A 20,994-nucleotide genomic window follows, 5' to 3' on the forward strand; every position below is an offset into this window, starting at 1 on the left:
TGACATAGTAGCCATGATTCTGGTGTCCTATTCAACGCCCAGAAACACCAATGTTGCCTGCTGAGCAGTTGATTGAGCATGATCATAAGACATCAGCGCATTGAACCATTGATAACTTTCAATTCTTGCATTTAATCAAAAAGTGGTTTTCAGCAAAGTTGTAGCTGGGAAAATTTCCTACCAGTACAGTTTAAAGCTTTTGAAGCAGACCGATATGGTGAATTATTAGATAGACAAGAATAAAAATCTTGGTTTTACCATAGTAATTCCCATACAAACTTCAAATGGTTTGTGCCATCTCAGTTTCACACCAAATGGGTTCAAATTTTGAGAGGTTAGTCAGGATCCAATTTGGAATCGTTTAAGTATTGTGGAGCAAAAATTTCAAATTTTGCATCACTCTAGTGGACATCTCGTACCGTACGTTCCGATTTTGGTAATTATATGATTGGTTGGTCGTTGGAAGCATCAAAGCTAGAAAGGTTAAGTGATGCTCCATTTTCTTCTGACGGTTGGGACATGAGCACTAACTCTTGTCCTAGCCTTTTATGGCTTATGGCTATAGCGCCATTACTCGCTTTCTGAAAAGAGAAGAGGGAAAGGAAAAGGAGAAGAACAAAGGGAAAAGGATTATGTAAACTCTATGAACATAATCAATATTTTATTTTGAAATATACAATATAGACTTGCATATCAGCGGTGGTCACTACACGAGTCTTGTCACTATTATCAAGTTATAAAACAAGCACAGTAATCCTTTCATTACTGAAAAATCCTGATTCCCTAGTTTGAAGTTGTCACGACTAGGATTCGGTGGTAGATCTTATATCGGTAACGCACCATAAAAAGGTGATTTCCCAACGTTACTGGGTTGAAAAGATGAAAATTTACCAAATGGAACGAACTCACCAAGTTTAGCCAATTGAACTGAAGGCTGGCTGACATGTATTGATGTACAAGTCCAAATTGTAGACGAAGCTTGACGAAAATCAATATGAACTAGTCCGGTTTATGGTAGTTGCGCGGAATGTCTTCCGTCGATTTGAGAATACAAAATCCGGATGTATGTAGTCGATTTTTGATGTGCATTGGCAAGCCTTTTCGTGGCCAATAGTCAGGTTCAACGCTGCGACTCAACGAATGATGGAACTAATGATGGGACGAAACGAATGATGGGACGCCTCGTGGAGGTTCTTCTTGTCTTCGGAACAGCTTCTCAGCGGCAAATAATAGGGACTGAGGAACTAGAAATTGTCGCCTGGGCCTGGTTTTGGCCAGATCAGCAACAGATTGTCTAGTCTAGTCTAGTCTACACATACACTGGCCAGATCAGCAACAGATTGTGGATAAAAAAAAAAAAAAATCACACGCACAGCCTACTCCGACTTCTCTCTTCATTTTTACAACGCATAGACAAATACTTTTTATTCGTAGAATTAAAATCTACTTTTTTCACGTATCTACAACAAGCTTAAACTGCTTCAAAAAGAACTACACACTAACTTTAGACTACTGGAGTCAGTAAAAATTTACTGGGTTTTTGAATTGCGGATCGCCCAGTAATCATCACTGCATTAATTTGCATTACCGAACTGTCCGTAAAGTAAATCTGTCAAAAATAACTGTTCATTCAGTGATTGGTTCAAGTTGCGTTCAGCAATGTTCTGGAAAGCCCAGTAAATGTGTTTGTTCATTTTGCTGCAGTTTAACTAACAAGACAGTTATTTTGTTGATCGTTCAGGGCTGGTAGTGCTGATGCGATATAATAGTAGTGACTTTTGTGACCAAAATTACGAAAATAGTGACCTTGTAAATACTAAATAAGTAACCATATAAATGGTAACTAAGAAATTCAAATACGGGTTGATATTGAAATAAACTTATCATGTCATGGAAATTGAAATCAAATTTCTTAAATTCCTCTAATTTAATCGAATCTCACAACAAAATCTCCTGTGAAGTGCTTTTGAAGTGATTTGATTCTGCGTTCGAAATGTTTAAAATTTTGATATATCTAGGCAGATAACTTTGATAATTCGCTAAGAACTTTTCACAGAATTCCTTCAGAATGATCTCAAGAACTTTTTTAGAATAATTCCCCTTCTCTTAAACTTATAGACCGATAAGTTTTTACAATAATCATATTGCATTCTTGAAATTCTTTGCAGAATAATCAACAAAAATCTTGAAAATAGATTATTTTCGTAGTTGGAAATGATTAACATCAAATATAATAATTAAAGTGGACATTTTATACGCTAGATGAGAAGATGAAAGTAAAGAGTTTATAGTTCCGTTATAGTAAGATAGTGTGAAATTTGTGTATAGAAAGTAGAAAACGAACAAAGGACAATTTTGAGGAAGGTACGAATCGGGTAGAGCATCTCCTTCACCAAACTCATCCGTTTGAGGAATAGTGAGCGGTGCTTCCTTCTGTCACCACTGGCAAAAGGGATGATCACTGATTTGCTCATGTACCTCCGATGTGCGGAAACAGTTCTATCGATTGTTTTACACTCAAGTCGCCATCTGTCATAAACAAATACCCGATTCGTACCTTCCTCAAAATTGTTCTTGCTCGCTTTCTACTTTGTATATACAATTTTCACACTGCCGTACTATAACGGAGCTATCAACTCTATAATTTAATCTGCTTATCTATCGTATAAAATCTGCACTTTAAGTCTGATATTTGACGTTAAGCATCTCCGACTATGTAAATAGGCCTTTTTGATAGAAACTAAACGATCGATTCAACCTCTGGTGGTTAATAGGAGAACGTCAAAAAGAGTATTGTGAGCATAAATTTTTGCCTTGAGACATAGGAAGCGGAACACTTTTTTACTTTTCCTGATAAATTGATTCATCTGAGATGCTGCAAAACTTAATCTACAGTTGAAAAATTTAATTCTGTAACGTTTTTGAAAAGATCCTGTTGGTGTTCAGGAATATTTTTGTTGAGAAAAATGGAAAATTAGAAAAGTGCCTTAGTGGTTATGATCTTCCGGATATCTTGTGTGTGAATAGTTAAGGTGCAAATCAGTTCAGATTTGTGGAAAATCGTACAATAAGACAATTACCGATGGAAATTGGCAAGATTTTGAATGAAAAATGCTGTTATTTGCGTTGGGGAAAATACTTATTCTGATGTAAATAAACGGTTTGGTTGACGTTTCTTCTCGAACTCGGCTGGCGCACTCTACGTTGGTGGTGCATTAAAAAGGCGTATCGCAAAGTAATAACACATGACTAGTTAAAGTAGATTATTTTCAATTTTTTATTGATTCTTCTCGGAACTCCCTGAAGGCTCCTTCCATAAATCCATTTTAAATTTATTTGAATCCACCTTAGAATTTCCATGCAATTAATCTTAGAAATTTCATAAATTTCTGCTTAGAATAATCTTGGATTTCTTCCCCTGCATTCAATTGGAAATTCAATTCGCATTCTCCTTAGAATTCCCATAGTATTTCCTTAGAATTCTCAAAACAAAAATCCATCACAGAATAACTTTGGAACCCTTCACAGAATTCCTTTGAGATTGAACCCTCGAAATTCGATTCCATTGGAATTCTTCTCGGAATTTATTTCGAACTCTTTAGAATTCTCTTGGAAGTATCTTCAGAAATCACCCCAGAATTATTTTAGAACTATCCGCAGTGACCATCTTTGGAGTTCACGGGATTTTCATGGAATTTTCATCAAAGCTCCCTTAAGCAAAATAGCAGAACTAATTTCGAATTCTTAGTATAATTGGACCTAGAATCCTCAACCAATCATCATAGAATTCTTCTCAGAACGCTCGTTAAAATGCACTCTCAATTATATTTGATTTTTTTCCAAAATAGTTTCGGAGCTGAATTTTGCGTTTCTAATAATTTAAACAATGATCAAAAGCGAAGCCCGCATGTGTTAAGTCAAGTTTAACTATATAGGTAAACCTGGCTTAAGATTTAAGCGGAGATAAAGAAATCGGTCATCAGAGCACTTAATTTTACATTAGACTTTCGTAGTCTGTATTATTCTCTGATATATCTTGGTGTCATCCCTAGAATCGTTTAAAATTCTCTTAAAATTTACTTTGGATTTTTTAAAGTTCTTAATCATCCTTGAAAGACTTTTAAAAATCTATCACAGATAAATACCTTTGGAAAGTTTCCAAGGTTTACAATTTATTTTCTGGAAAATGAGGTATATTTTCTTCGATTTTTAATAGAAATTGTATGCATTTCCCAAAAGTTTTGCTGGTGTTCTAAGGTTTTGCGGTTCACTGGCCACCCTGGTTAAAATTTTCAATTTGTTAACAGATATGTATATTTTGCTTAAACTACTGTAGACTTTCTTAGTGCCAAGCAAGGTTGCAAAGACTCATTTCAGCTAAAATAAAACCAAAAGATGGTATGATGGCATGTTTTACTAGTAACTTACAAGAAGAGGTTACAAAGTATGCGTTGGAAACATAAAACCTGTAAATTTTGCTTTCTATGAGTCACAATCAGCGATTTGCTGATCGCTGAGTGAGTGAGTGAGTGAGTGAGTGAGTTTGTGCAAAACCGCTGATTGTGACTCTCATGAAGTGAAATAAACAGGTTTAATATGTCAAACACATTCTTTGCAACCTCTTCTTGTATCCTACCAATTCAAAATTTGATCATGGCATCTAATTATTTCATAATTTAGAAAAACATTGTTTTAGCTGAAATGAGTCTTTGCAACCTTGGTGCCAAGTACTCAATTTAAACATTTTGTTGATATTTTTAAATTTCACTCTATTTTAGTAGTGAAAAAGTGACTTTAGTGACTATTTTTAGGGAAATAGTGACTTAAGTGACTTTTTGGTGTAAAAAGTGACTTTTTAGTGACTGGCTTCAAAATAGTGACCAAGTCACTAAAAAGTGACCTGCTACCAGCCCTGATCGTTGTACCGTGTTACTCAGTTATATTGAAAGTTTTATCAGGAGAAAAATACTTATTTCATTTTAATAATAATTAGATGCACAAGAGCAAAACCATTTATTTCCATGTTTTTTGTACTACATTTTGCTCATATTTGCAGTATTGATAGAAAACATCAAAACACTTTTCTCCCGTGTAGTTGTTATGTTTCCCACAGTTTAGTTGTTATGGAATACAAAGAATGGCTTGTCGCTCGGTCGACAACCAACATTGAAGACAGTCAACGACATGCACAACATTTGGAAACATTCCAAGAGATTTCTTTGCAAAAGAATAGCTACGTTCTTCCTTAATCCCCTGACTTAAACTTAATCTCTTAACGTACCCCGGAACAGCGCGTCGACAGTGAAAGCAAGCAATACAAACATCCATTTTGTTCGTATTAAAAAATACCGAGCAACTAAATGCTGGATTAGTGTGTGACACAGATGGCCCACAGCGACTAACGAAGAGCTACTGATTCCGATCAATAGCGGTGTGGCTTCTTCCTCCTTATATGCATGGTCATGTTGGCTGCAGCTGGCTGCTTGTAGGCAGCCTTTCGTTGTGTACTGGAGAACAATATTGAACGTCACGCGCCGATAGCACTGCTGATGCCGACGACCAGACACCACCACGCACAGTGATTGGACTCAATCCGATCAGCGGTTGAGGGCAGCCTTGATAGCTAGCTGATTACGGGGAGCCTTTCGTTGTGTACTAGAGAACACCTCCACTCATCACGCGGTGTTTGAATAAACACTGTTTGGTGAGACCGGATGGAATTCAACTTTGAAATCTGGGTTAGGGAAATCGCTTTTCGTAGGCAATCGGTGTTAAATTTAATTATCATAGCAACAGTTGCACATTCGTACAATTCGCAATAGTGACATTTTAAAAATTGTTTATGCCTTAAATTTGGCAGTATGCGTAGAAATATTTCTGATCGATTTGTAATAAAATTATTCAAATTGGTCCTGGGGAAGCTGAGTTATTAACGTTCAAAATCTTTCATTATTGTTACATGTTCCATTTTCGGTTTTCACAAAGTGTACCCCCATATAGAAATCACAGACGTAGTCCTACGTCAAAAGATGGATCCGCCTAGAGACAGAGAAAAAAAATCGATGGGGCATTCAAACGCAGAGTCACAAGGAAATGCCAAAGGATAATCGAGTACTAATTCTAGCAATGCTGTCGACGGAAGAGAAAAGGAATCCAATTCCAGAACTTTCTTAGAGGACAGTTCCTACAAAATCGGTCAACAACAGAGCAGCCAACTGAGAGGAGCGAAGTGAATGCGGTTTACGGAGCACTGGAAGCCGTCAAATTAGACGCTTAACATTGATGGGAATACACAGCTTATTGTCAATGGCAGCTTTCTCCAGAAATAAAGTTGCGATGATGATCCGAATAGCATCAGTGCCAAACTGGAACTGCGGAAAACTGTTGACAGGAAACTCATCCGGAAGAAAGAAAACTTTTCGGGAACGATTGAGCGTCCACCTGTTCCAAGTTACGTAGACTCACTTCCTGAGTAACTGCTTCCAATAGATGAATTGCCCTTATCAAGGATGTCATGATTTTGTTGTGCGAAACTATCGAAAGATAAACAAAATTTCACGTTTAACTTTTTCCAGGCAACTTTGCCACCATTAATGCCGTCATAAAACTAAACGGAATAGGATCAAGCAAAATGGCTTCAGATAAAAACAATTCAGTCTGCAAATTATCTTCATAAAAGCCGCATTATCATGTTTTGCATTTGTTAGCGATTTCATGAAAGCAAAACAGCTTTTTCACAAATGGCTTATGGAAAATTAATGTTTCTGCTATCGCCATGGTCGGTTAATGCTGGGTAATACGCAATACAGATCCCATTGAGATCACTAGCCTCTTCCCAGCAACTCCTATCCCTACCTCCCCGTGGTACCGGCCGGGAACTGTGAGCAACCTTAGGGAAGATCGGGTAACCAACCCCGGTGATTACTAATTACCCCGGATTACTAATAAACCAGAAGCATTTCCAAAATACTCAGATAATATTATGCAGCAAATTAATAAATTGAAAGGCATTGGAATAATTCCTGATCATTCTCTTGTCTTAAACGATATCTTAGAGGCATGATTTGTTCTATTGAACAAATAGAGATCTTCAGAATAATTACTCATCAATCAGAAGAGGGGCTGTCCATAAACTACGTAGACACTTGGGGGGGAGGGAGGGGTTCCAAAAATGTCTACGTTTGTCTACGGGGGGGGGGGGGGAGGGGTGAAGGTCCTGTCTACGTGGTTTTATTAGAACAGTTTTTTTTTATGTATTTAGCCGCTTACTATTGTGATGCTTCCATCTACAAATTTATTCCGAATAGAACATTTTCATTGAGAGATCAAGAACAAAACCACAAAATATCCCAATCATTGAACATTATGAGGAAACATAACCCACAGGAATAAACAGTTGAATTGCATAAAATTTGGTGTGCCTAAATTCAGTTTTGGATAAATCAGGATGCAAAGCTGACCGAATTATTGGCCTTTTTGGACTATTGATTAGTTGTTAAGTCTATGAAATTCAAATGACCACTATCTGGAGTATTATGCAGTTAGAATAAATTATAAGGTCAGCAGCGAAATGCTATTCCAATTCATCTAAAAGGATTCCATTTCGCTTAGTGCAAACGGTTGAAGGCCGGCGCACAATGCATAAAGTGTCACGCACATTTGATCCGGTTGTAATACGTTCCTGCAAAATAAAAGCTCAATCTATTATCTAACTATCAAATTTGCATCAACGCTTCGCAAACGAAACAAATGTGCGTGAGCCTTAAGTAAGATTTGACAAATTAGCTGGATATTCAAATTATTTGGCAGTATCATTTAAGGAGAGACCCAGGAAGAGTTGGAGATAAGTGGAAATAGTTTGTGGATACCACCGCTATTCGCATAACAGTTCCATGTATATAGGAAATCCACAAAATTTAAAAAAATCAGCAATTTTTTTTTTTTGGTTTTGAATTATATTTTTGGAAGTTATTAAGTTTTGGGTTTTTACTCAATACTCCTTAGCGACTAGACTACCATACGTCTCCATTGATACATAGCTAACATAAATCAAAAAAGACATGTAGAGTATTATCATCATATTTTTCCTAAGAAGCATTTTTAATTACCTTTCATTTTATATTTTGATCTTTGGAATCGGCCGTGCTGTTCAAAAATTGACTTAAAAAAAATCGTTTTTAAAAACAAATCCATTGGTAATCTTGGTCACATATATATATATAGGATAGGATTACTAGTTTATGCTAAGTGCTCATAATTATTATACAAATAATGCTTATGCTCATAGATTCTCATACAAGTGTATCCGTGGCATAAGTAAATCATCTCAGCAATCCACGAAAAACCCGCATGAAAAATCCGGAAATCCATTGCCAGGGTGAAAATTTTTTTCTTATAATTTTTTATGCTTGAATAAGGTGCTTGAAAGGTGCTTGAAAAGGAAGGCGTAACTATTAGCGGAAGTGTGATATCACTGTGATTGAACAGAGCAGTTCCAGGCCAAATAGCAAAAAAAAATGATTTTCAAACTCGACCTTCTCCGATTTGCATGAAACTTTATATAAATAGTTGCCTTGTATGGTAAATCATTCACATTTCAGCTAAAATTAAGCCATTTTGAATCATGCAAAAAGTTTCAAAATGGCGTTTTCAAAATATTTCAATAAATCTACGAAAACGCCACAACAAATCGAAATGACATCTGAGACAATGTTGTAGGAAGAAATAAATGCTTTTCAGAAAAAATATAAATGGTACAAAAATTTACGAAGTTTTTGGTAAAAAACCTAAAAAGTGTTAGAAACATTAAAAACAGAAATGACCCTTTTTAATATTTTTGAACAATTTTTATTAGAAAGCATATTCAAAGTTCTATTTTTTGTGAAATTTTCAAGTTAGACACTTAAAAATTGACAAAAATCATGGAAAAACTTTAAAACTTTTTGTTTATACAACTTTCTGCAAGTTTTCCCCTCAGAAAACAATTTATTAGGTCCAAACAATCAAATTGTGTTCAACTATATACCAAAAAATCGTCTAAACAAAAATTTAAAATATTTGATTAAAAGTTGTTGTTTTATGATTTTTACAAAAAATAGAATTTTTCATAATGGACACTTAAAAATTGATAAATATCATAGAACAAGAACTTCTAGTCAAATGTTTTAACTTTTTGTTAAAACGACTTTTTGGTATATCGTTGCACACAATTTGATTGCTTAGACCTAATAAATTGTTTTCTGTGAAAAAACTTACAAAAACTTGTACATATAAACAACAAGTCTTAAATTTGTGCCATGATTTTAGTCAATTTTTAAGTGTTCAACTTGAAAATTTCACAATACAATAGAACTTTGAGTATGCTTTTTAATCAAAAATATTGAACAGGGTCATTTTCTGTTATTAAAGTTTTTAACACTTTTATGGATTTGTACCAAAAGTTACATTAATTTGGTGAATCTTTTATATTTTTTCTGAAAAGCATTTTTTTTTCCTACAATTTTGTCTCAGACGTCATATTGTGGTCTGGAGAAGCTTACCGCTCCGAAAAAAATAATTACGTTTTGATTTTTCTAAAAATATTGGAAAAAGATATCAAAATTCTAAGAAAATCATATATTTTTTCATTTTTCAAAGAAAATTCACGTGCAAAAACATTTTTTATAAGTCATTATGGCATAAAGTTGGACTCAAAAAACCACAAAACATCGACTTTTCGGTTTTGCTGAGTCCATTTTTTTTTTTCATGATGAGATAGAAAACAAATTTTACATGTAATTTTTGACAAAAATCTAAGGAACAAACTGATTTTCTTTGATTTTTGATATTTTTTCCCAATATTTTTAAAGAAATAAAAATGTACCGAAAATATTTTTTTATTTTCGGGCCGGTAAGCTTCCCCTTAATAGTTGATGATCTTCTCAAAAATTTAATAGTCCAAGGCTTCGAAATAATTGGCTTCGCAGATGATATAGTCATAACTGTACGTGGCAAATATGATTGTATTATCGCTAACAGAATGCAAATTGCTTTAAATTTTGTCTTATCGTGGTGTGATAGGGAAGGATTAAACATAAATCCTTCTAAAACTACTATCGTGCCATTTACGCGAAGGAAGAAATTTTCAGTAGACAACATAAGATTGAAAGGCACACTTTTGGAACTTTCTAATGCTGTCAAATATCTTGGAGTAATCCTCGATAGTAAACTTAATTGGAATATGCATATAGAGCAGGCAATAAACAAAGCTACTAATGCTCTATGGATATGCAAAAGAACATTCGGTAAACAGTGGGGACTGAAACCGAAAATGATCCATTTGATTTACTCGGCAATTGTGAAACCCAGGATTACTTATGGTGCATTGGTCTGGTGGCCAAAAACAAAAGAGAGTGTTGCTCAGAGAAAGTTAGAAAAACTACACAGGTTACCCGAGCAAAGTCGGTTAACAAAATGAAAGCAAATCGATATTAAAGTTTGCAGTTCCTATCATAATGAATACTCATTTTGATTACAATTGTCATGACATTAGTCTGATATCATATTGTGCTTTCATTATGCAGTCAAGACATTTTAAATGAAAGCAACTTAACTTGAAGTTCTGCTGTTAACGTCTTGTTTAAAATTTAATTTAAGCTCATCTGTCGTTGAACTAACGATTATTGTTTATTTGTTTTGTTTAACACATTTTAGGTCATTCGTAGTCAGCCCGAGGTGACATTTGAGCTCAAGTCTTTCAGCGTGAGAAGCTTGGATGCTAACCATTTACGCCAGGCCCGTATTCAGTCAAACATTATGAATGCAAAATCAGTAATCAAATTGATTTCATTGAAAGCAGGATTAGTTTTCCGTTTGATTCAACAGTGTAAAATTTTGCTCTCATTTTTGATGTGTTAACCGTTAAGTCAACCAAAATGAGATCAAATAGAGTATTCAAAATAACTTACATCATAACAGCAAATTCTGATTTCAATTTGATCTCTAACTTTGCTCGGGTAGCCACTCTCTCAATAACAGGTACAATGAGAAGTACACCATCGAAGGCATTGGATGCTTTGCTTTGTATCCTACCATTGCATCAATTTGTACAATTAGAAGCCGAAAAGTGTTCTCTAAGGATTACAAGGTCAGTGAAACTCTTTGAAGGAGACCTTAGAGGACATCTTAGGATTTTAAAAACTGTTAGTATCAACCCTCTAGTAAGGAACAACGAAGACTGGATGGAGAACAGATACAATTTCAATCGACTTTTTCAAGTAGTTGACCCTGGGCGTAATTCATGGCAATTTGGTGGGCCGGTTCTTCTTCCAGGATCGATTGATTTTTATACAGATGGTTCAATATTGAACAATCAAGTGGGAGCAGGAGTAACTGGCCCAGGGATAGAAATATCGTTTTCTATGGGCAGATGGCTAACTGTGTTCCAAGCTGAAATCCAAGCAATTTTAGAGTGTTCCATTATATGTTTGCGTAGAAACTATATGAGTTCAAATATATGCGTCATGTCCGACAGTCAAGCTGCTCTAAATGCTTTAAAGTCGGCGACATGTACACCAAAACTTGTCTGGGAGTGTGTTCAATCACTTAAAAAATTGTCTTGAGCCAGAGCCCTTTTGTGGCTTATCGGCTGCATCTCTTAGAATGGGGCTAAAAGCGTGGGAATCTTCAAAAGTGGAGGAAAACTGGAAGAACACTATTGCTAGGCATTCGAAGCGATTCATTGATCCAAACATTTCTGTGACCCACAAAATCATGGAACTTTCTAAGAAAGATCTTAGTATATATGCAGGTCTCATAACAGGTCATTGTCCGAGCCGTTATCACTTGAAGCTGATTGGAAAACTTCAAGATGATGTATGTCGCTTATGTGGCATAGAAAAGGAAGACTCGGAAAATTTGCTATGCCACTGTCCGGCAATTTTCAATAAAAGGCGTCAGTTCTTCGACAAGGGGCTGATAAAACCCTTTGACATTTGGGGAACAACTCCCAGTACAGCAGTGCACTTTATTCGAAGTATAATGCCGTGCTGGGATAATGCTATTAGTCAAGCGATGGCGATCACTCCTAATAATAGTGATACGGTATCTTGATATAACTAAAGAAAAAAAAAATGGGGAATATATCACAATAGATCAGAAAAATGGTCGCAGTGATGGAAATACCCGACGAGGAAAAAAAATAAACCGTACACTTTGTGAGATACTTTTAATCCCGCCAGGGGCTTATAATATCCGCAAAGGGTTATTTTATACATGAATAAATGTGTTTTAAGGATTTTTTTTTACAATTTTCATCGTTAAACTGCTGTATAATAAGTGTTTCAACTGACCCCACTATATGGGGTAACATGAAATAATACACACTATTATTGTATGCTTAACAAATATGCTTCTGGAAAACACTTTCATGAAACTGTTGGTGTAAAAACATCTGGTGTATCTAAATTAATTACTGTTCCAGAGAGGCTTAAAGTTCAAGTTTCAAAATACCGTTTCAACTTGCCCCGGTGTACATTACTTCTTATCTTTTACTAGGGGAAATTTCTGGTATCTTTTACCGTTTTAAAGTAATTATCGGAAAAATTAATGGACGATTATGGACCATTTTAAGAAAATCATTAAACAAAAAATGATAGTTTTCTTAGAGATCCTATGGCCGGTCGTTAGTATTACCACTGAAAGATAAAAAGTATTCAAGGATGTATTAAACCAAAAGAAAATTTTCATAAACCTGGCGAAGGATTTTCCTTTTTTTTCCTTTATTTGAGAGATTTTTAGCCATAGGCTAGTAAAAGGATTTTCCTGATTTTTCTTTCGATTTTCCTCTACTGTGATAAATGCCGTTGAAAACATTTTTCAGATAGATAGATTGCTATTTCAATGTATTGATGAGATAATTTTCTTATCATTTCTCTATACAACGTCATTTCTACAATGAGTTATAAATTATCAAAGTACGAGGTTTTCAGTTTTTTTAGGGTGACTCCAAACTTGTGAGCGATGACATAATTAACTATTTTAATTATTTAAAAAAATTTCAAAATAAAAAAAATCATTAACGGTGCTTGATGGGTATACAATAAAGGTGCTACTACCACTTTAATTTCAAAATTTGGCCAACCAAATTCTGAGAAAATCAGTCAAGATTGTTCAATGTGAATTTGGGAAAATGTAACTTTAAGTGAAGTTTTATTTTACAAAACTTATGGATCCAAATACTTACGAAGTAAATTTCATTCAATATCTTTCAAATTTCACACAGAAAATGGAAATTTAACGTTAATTGGTATGTTATTTGGGGGGTACCCCCAAATTTTTTATCGGGAGAGTTAGTGATTTACCATAGCGAACAATTTGCAAAGTTTCACGGTAATCTGAAAGGGTCGAGTCTGAAATTCCGATTTTAGCTCATTGGTCTGGATTTGCCCAAACGACAATCGGTATCGATTATTTTCTTAATGTTTATCTTTTTCCAGGACGCGTGTGCACTGTATATGGCCTATACTTTGCATCAAAGAGCAATGTGGCAGCTCACATTAAAAACTTCCACAAACCGATTGTCAGTCAATTTAAGGCACGGCCACTTAAAATATTGAATTAGCGATCGGAGGAAGTGCTTTGTGTGGTTGACGGCCCAGCAGATGTCATGGAGGTTGTCTGGCTGGATAACGTTTCTGTTGAGTTGCCTCCTGTAAAAATGTTGTTCAATATTTTTTTATATTTCTTTACTTCTTACTTTACTCTTGAGTTTTTCTTCTTGTTATATTTTAGTTATATCTACGTATAAAAATAAAAATTTGAATTGTTGTTTTTCAGAAAAATTCTATTTTTTCGGTTTTCAGCGTATTTAGGAGTATTGGAAAAAACCACGTAGACAGGTAGGGGGGGGGAGGGAGTTGCTAAATATCTACGGTTGTCTACGGGGGGGGAGGGGGGTGTTGGAAATGGAGAAAAATCTGTCTACGTAGTTTATGGACAGCCCCAGAATAGCCAAAATATCAAGAGAACATTATGAAGGAATTTAATCAATTGAAGGTCTTTAGAATAATTCATTGAATGCACAGATAACTTCACAGCAGTCCCATTGACTTCAAAATAAATGCAGAAACTTTCAAAGAGTTCGAGGAAATATGAGATAGGTATTCCGAAAATTTTGGGAATTTTCCAAAAACTTCAGGAACATTTTAGGGTCTTCAAGGAGGGGACCGGGACATTTCGCCGAAGAGCAACCCATTTCTACGGTTTTTAACTTTTCTCAAAGCTCAGTAAATTTTGAAATCAGTCTCGAAAAACGATCAAGAAGGCTCGATTTTTTCAACCTGGCAAGCTATTCAAATGTAATGCTTCTTTCTTTTAAACATGAGCAGTTCTTTTAAGTTGTACTGATTTCGTTATTTTCTAAATAATCAATATTTTTGATTTATAGGAATGATTCCCTCTTTTAAACATGACCAGTTCATTCGAGTTGTGATCATTCTCTTGTCTTAAACGATATCTTAGAGGCATGATTTGTTCTATTGAACAAATAGAGATCTTCAGAATAATTACTCATCAATCAGAAGAATAGCCAAAATATCAAGAGAACATTATGAAGGAATTTAATCAATTGAAGGTCTTTAGAATAATTCCTGATCAACCGATTTTCTTGCAAGAATATCTTAGAGAATTGATTTGATTTTTAAGAAATTAGAAATCTGCAGAATAATTGCTAATCAATTAAAAACAGAAGAAGTGCACCCAGAGAACATTATGCAGGTATTTGATCAATTGAAGACCTTTGGGATAATTACATCTGTGGACTTCAAAACATACATGTGAGCATCAGAACAGTTCAAAATGCTTCACTTAAATTCTGTGTTTATCACATGAGTTTTGAAAACTGAGTGTGGGTTGTGCTTAATAGGCCGAAAATAGGGGTGGTAACCCTATTTTCTTTCGGCGCAGATGATGTGCGGTAATCGAAAGTTAAGAATGTATCACAACATTTACAATAGTATTCTAGCCAAAACGTACCAAAGGCACAGATTAATAGACTAAAATATGTACGAAATTTTACTAGTTTATTTGGTACTTTCAACATACTTTGCAATTTTTATGTATGATAATTACACACTTAGAAATAACTAATTTTACACGTGCCGGAAGACTGAAAAGTTCGTTGCTCGACGAAAAGTACGTTTGATTAACTAAAATTTATGTCAAAATTGACGCTCGTAGATGTCACTCTCAGATCACCTAAATTTACATGAATTTTTCTAAGTGTGTAACTTTAATCGAGTTCCGCTCAAAGGGGCTTTGATAGATAGGACTTCAATCTTTCATTTGGTATGTTTGAATCAGAAAAACACATTTAGATTGAAAAAATATAGCTAACCAATGTTGGCTATGTGAAAAAATATAGAATGTTGAATACCTCATTTAGCAGTCATTTCCGACCCTATGTTTCATGGGGATTTTTTCATAACTTTGTTAGCACTATCTACCCTAAAAATACAATAAAACCCGGAACCAAACACCCTGTGTGTATGTATACATAGTGCCATCTAGTAAGTATACTGTCATACACTATCCACCTATCCTATGACCTTGTTTTCCTAAATATCTTTGCAGAAGGAAGCATCATCCTATTTGGTTAGGATCTCGTAATATAAACATCTCTAACATCAAAATATGCCACTTCAGGAGTATATAAAAAAAAATACAGGTTTTTTTTTTAAATAGATTGACATTTCACATAGTAATCGACCATAACACAAGTTTAAGCATTAAAAATATATTAAAAATCCTTATCGTCCCAAAGAAAATGATTCGTACAGTGAGCAACCACCTAGGCATTCGATTTCTCATAAAAAAGCTATTGCCAGTAGTGACGGGGGGAGTACCCCTCACCATCCCTCTCCAACAGGGGAGTTTGGTAAAGAGAGATGATCAAACCGATTTGTACCTTCATTTATAAAAGTTGTCCTTGCTCGCTTTCTACTCTCTATATGCAATTTTCACACTACCGTACTCAAACGGAACTATCATCTCCTCATCAATCGTATAAAAATTACCACTTTAGTCTGTTATTTGAAATTAGCATCTTCAACTATATCTTTTAAAGTTTCAATATCCCATCATATCCAGCAATATTTTGAAATATTGAATTAAATGCCGATTATACATAATGAAGAATTTCGGAAAATTAGCGATTTCCCTTCCAATGTTTCCTTTTTCGATGAGAAAATTTCTTCATTTTGTTTACTATAATTATAGTGATGTTATATAGAAATAATTATAGAACAAAGTGCACCTTTATTGATATATTTAATTTAAAGTAAATGTCGTGCATACGTTCTAAGGCGGTTCGCTCTCTGGTGTTGAGTGCTATTATATGAAATACGAAACACCTTATTGAAGCATGTTGGTGGAAACAGTTCAATAAATAAATTTTCCAGCTGTATCATTCCACATCCAAACTGTTGCACAACCCTACGTACATGCAAAGTTTTGAAGGTGTTTAACCGTATATTCAACAACTGTTAATTCAATTATCAAATAACCATTCCAGGTAGCAATAAATGACCAACAAATCACTATTCGCACCACCACGCCACTTTTCATCCTCAATTATCATCAGCCTGTAAAACGCGCATCAATCGAAATCTTTCCAAATAGAGTTGTCTAAATGTTGAACATTCGAACAAAATAAACTGCCAATAGATAAGGCACAACCCAAAAAAAAATAACATTATCATTCAAAGTCACGTGTCAAGTTCATTAAAAAGCTGTCTAACAGCTGTTAATCCGGAGTGCAGCAGTTCAGTGCCGAGTTCAGTACCAATTGGCAATTTTGCGCTCACGCGAATGCGAAAACCCATATTGTAGGCACACATTGAAAGTAGCCCGGCGGAATCTTCCCTGCGATAGCATTCGTTCAAAATTGCTGTATGCTCACACAGGAAATTAATGACAGCCTAGGTTGTAAACAATCTTCACAGATGTACTATATCAAGAGCCACATGTGAAAAGGGCATACAAGCTTTTTGTAAACAAACCTTTGTAAGCCTTGTTCTCGCCAACCGAGGGTCACCCACGCAAAGCAACAACATCATCGGGAAGGGGAAAGTTTACCCTACCCGGTGATGTTGATGGTTTGCGTGGGTGTCATGTAGGTGGCGAGAAAAGGGCATAAGAAGGCTTGTTTACAAAAAGCTTGTATGCCCTTTTCACATGTTGTTCTTGATATAGTGCGAGTGCCTCTAGACATATGGGAGTGGGTTTGTTTGTATTAAGAGTCGAGAATAGTGCGGACCTTCATCCATCTCCACCTCCACCACCACTATAAAACTATTACTTTTGTCGAGCAGAGTACACGATGTTTACCGAAGAAAAGCGCATATTCTGTGTGATAAGAAGACTGATGATGATGATGATGATGATGATGCCTTGATAAGACGACTGACGCGTTGTTGTTTTCCTTTATGATTATCGAGTTTGCTGTGCACATTGATTAGAGGAAATAATATAGTTTACTCGGTGATGGTCATACAAGAGATTGACGAACCGTTCGGTTGAATGTGTTTTGCAAAAAGCTAAACACGTTGGCACTTGTAACTGATGTTGCTTTTGGCTTGGAACATGAGTAGCATAAAACAAAGATGACAACCGTAACGGAAAGTTTTGGAAGAAGGAACCGGAAAAATGAGACGACTCTGGACTTAATTTACATTCAAAAGTACACAGTAATAATAAATTTTAATATTACATCCAAGAGCAATCATGTCGAAAATCTCATGTAATGTTTATGGCCACAAAAATAAACAAATGCAGTAAAAGCAGCGTAATGTCAGTTCATGCGCTGTTTTAATGATAATTTTGTCCTTTTTGGCAAGTAATATTACCAAGAATTTTACACCATATTTTTTACACGATTGAAGTGCATCCACTTTGATGTGATATCAAAATTAATTTTTTGCTGTGTATATCACTCCTATTCCAGTTTACGGTCGAAACGGAGTTCTCATACATTTTTTGTATACCTGCTAGATTAGTTTTGGTGATCCGAAAGTGAGGATACCCAAGTAGGAAAATAAAATAAGGTACGCAAGGAAAATCCGAAAACTTCAACGAAAATTTACCTGGAAAGTTTACAAACCTGATTTTTTTTTTGAAAAAGTTACAAGCAATAGCCATATGGGGTTGTACACAATGGTGACTTAGGACTACGTGGTCTTATATAATAAATGTTATTTCTTAACTGCAGCAGGAGCTTGATGGCTCACAGTGACTCACGAAGAGCTACTGATTCCGATCAATAGCGACGACCGGACACCATCACACACGGTGATTGGAACTGAATCCGATCAGCGGTTCAGGGCAGCCTTGATAGCTAGCTGCTTTCTGGAGAACACGACCACTCACCACGCGGTGATTGAATAAACACCGATTTGTGGGACCGGATGGAATTCAACTTTGAAATCTGTTTTAGGAAAATCACTTTTCGCAGGGAATCGGTGATAATTCTAATTATCATAGCAACAGTTGCACATTCGTGCAATTTTCAATAGTGAAATTTTGAAAAATTATAAATCCTTAAATTCAACAGATGCGTAGAAGTATTTCTGATCGATTAGTGATAAAATTATTGAAATTGGTCCAGGGGCAGCTGAGTTATTAACGTCCAAAATCTTTCATAATTTTGTTACATGTTCCATTTTCGGTTTTCACAAAGTGTACCCCCATATAGTAATTGCAGACGTAGTCTTACGTCAAAACACATACTTTACAACCTCTTCTTTAAACTTATATAATTTTATAATTCCGAAAAACCTTTTTTTATAGCAAGTAAGTGGAATATTTTTCCTCATAACGTAACTTTAATCATTTTTCGATATACTAATAGCATATTAGCATACAAATCCAATCCAGTCCGGAAAGGGTTTTGCAAACTACTACCACTTCGTTCACAAGTTGCACGTTCGTGCTCATATACGATAATCTGCACTCCCGTGTGGCCTTAAAACAACGGTGTGATGTCAGTATTTGCACAGCCGTGTATCTGTAGTTGTGTCCAACCAATGTTCAATGTTATTCCAGACTATAGATACTATAGATTTCATAGATAAGCGGAGGCCCAAAAAGTTGCTTTGACAACCATGCCAAATGAATGCTCTTACTGGCGCATCCGTGAAAAATGTTCATGCCATCATAGAGCTTTTCGTTGTGCAGTTTTGTTTTTTTCCGAACTTTGCTCAAATATTGAAATACTTCCCCGAAAAAAACGTCATGACGACGTCATGCTTGTTTGGCTACACTAACTGACAGTTCGTTTGGCCACATTATACTTCGCTTCCGCTTATCTATTAATTTTATAGTATCTATAATTCCAGACCAGCACTGCGTGTAGCGAGGCACGGAACTGTCACAACAAAACACAATACTGACACCGAACGACGAGCAAAACGTCGCTTTCAGTTTGTGTTGGGTTTGCTGTTCAATGGCAAATAGCGCCGATAACCGAATACAGGTACTACCTACTCAGCATTTATTTTACTGCATCAGCCGTTCGCAAGCGAAGCGCGCTCTGCCTGGAACGCCTGGTAACCCCATGAAGGTCTACGAAGGTTAGATACGTCATCCAGTAGAAAGAAAAAATAATAATAACAGTAGAAAAAGATTACTGCATGATGGAAAAATTCCACCCCAATCCGGAAGGACACCTTTCTTGCTTCTTCGTCGCTTACTGTCAAGGACATTCGATCGGTAGTCCCGAAAATAGCTTACCTCCTGGCAGTAGGCAACCATGCCGCATAGGTTCAGAATTTCCTCCATGGTCAGCGCTTTCATTTTGTCACGCAAGAGTCGGTTATCAATCTTATCAGGGATTTACTGCTCTACTGGGACAACGCGGTAATCTTCACCAGACGGAAACACTCACTCGCGTGCCACCCAACACAATGGCTGTACCAGGGATCGATTATAATTCAATCAATTATTTTCGGAAATTTCTCACCGTCTCGATAATACACTACCTCACAGACTTCACGTTTTTTGGATCTTTGCGTAATATCGCTCGTACTTTTCACTTTCCACTAGTTCACGCACTGCCCCTCACCTTTTATCGCTGCATGGTCAAGTTTTCTAGCACAAACGATAAATTTTCGACTCGAAGAAAAGTCCACAATATCGTCGCGGAGTTGCACAAGCACACTGTTTCGCGATTTTCAACTTCACACGTATGAATATTCTTTTCTTTTGAACAATATACAGCCATTAGCTGATGGGATGTGGTTTCGTGCACTACATGTACGTCGGAGAGATGAGATTATTCTGTCAAACTATACCTGCTCTCGATATGTAGTGGAATGGAGCCACAACACACCGTCGACAAGCCAGCAGAGCAGAAGAAAAACACCGATGGAAGAAGTGGGAGAATGTTGCATTGGAACCAACCCAGTGGCAGGCGCGTAGGCAACATGTTATACAGTGACAGCGGGCCCAGCACAGCAAAATAAATGATTTGAGCCCGGGACATGCTGCCTACTGTCAAACGATGCTGTTATTATAGGTCTGTTAACTGGCCTGACTGGAACCATGTGGCGAGAGAATCGCATAACAACCGTATGGGAGCATTTTTGGGAAGTCATTGGGCCATATGAATAAAAAGAGTTTACTTTACTTTCCCGTGCTTTTCTTACGGGAAAAGTAAAGTAAACGCTTTTATTCATACGACCTATTGAATACTCCCCCGGAGTGAAGTGACAATCTAGGCCGGCGCACAATAGATACGTTTTCGGGTTTTTTGACAGTTAGCCCATGCATTATCTGTCAAAAAACCCGAAAACGTATCTATTGTGCGCCGGCCTTCTATAGCTTGCTATAGCATATCATATTTATGGGAGCTTGACAAACTTAAAACAGTAATGACCCGATTTTGCCAGCCCCTTCGAGCATCAGACTTTTATCTTTCAATAATTTCACATAACCGTAATTCCAAATCTTCCTGATTCGTCT

The 20,994-nt window shown here is 36.0% G+C and overlaps 1 protein-coding gene across 2 annotated transcripts in view; it reads right to left on the bottom strand.

Annotated features, from left to right (window-relative positions):
- aralar1 (calcium-binding mitochondrial carrier protein aralar1) overlaps positions 1-20,994 on the bottom strand; it is a 63,141-nt gene that overhangs the window by 32,398 nt on the left and 9,749 nt on the right. The window contains exon 2 of one of the 2 annotated variants that reach the window (XM_065233562.1): positions 19,765-20,121. In XM_065233562.1, coding sequence (XP_065089634.1) covers positions 19,765-19,827 — 63 coding nt within the window. In that variant the 5' untranslated portion in view covers positions 19,828-20,121. Of the gene's footprint in view, positions 1-19,764; positions 20,339-20,994 lie in introns of those variants that run through there. The other variant, XM_065233561.1, reaches the window with a different exon arrangement.

Source organism: Ochlerotatus camptorhynchus, unplaced genomic scaffold (assembly GCF_037179485.1).
Source record: "Ochlerotatus camptorhynchus isolate MF236.1 unplaced genomic scaffold, CSIRO-AGI_Acam_v1.1 ptg000404l, whole genome shotgun sequence".
Taxonomy (NCBI): domain Eukaryota; kingdom Metazoa; phylum Arthropoda; class Insecta; order Diptera; family Culicidae; genus Ochlerotatus; species Ochlerotatus camptorhynchus.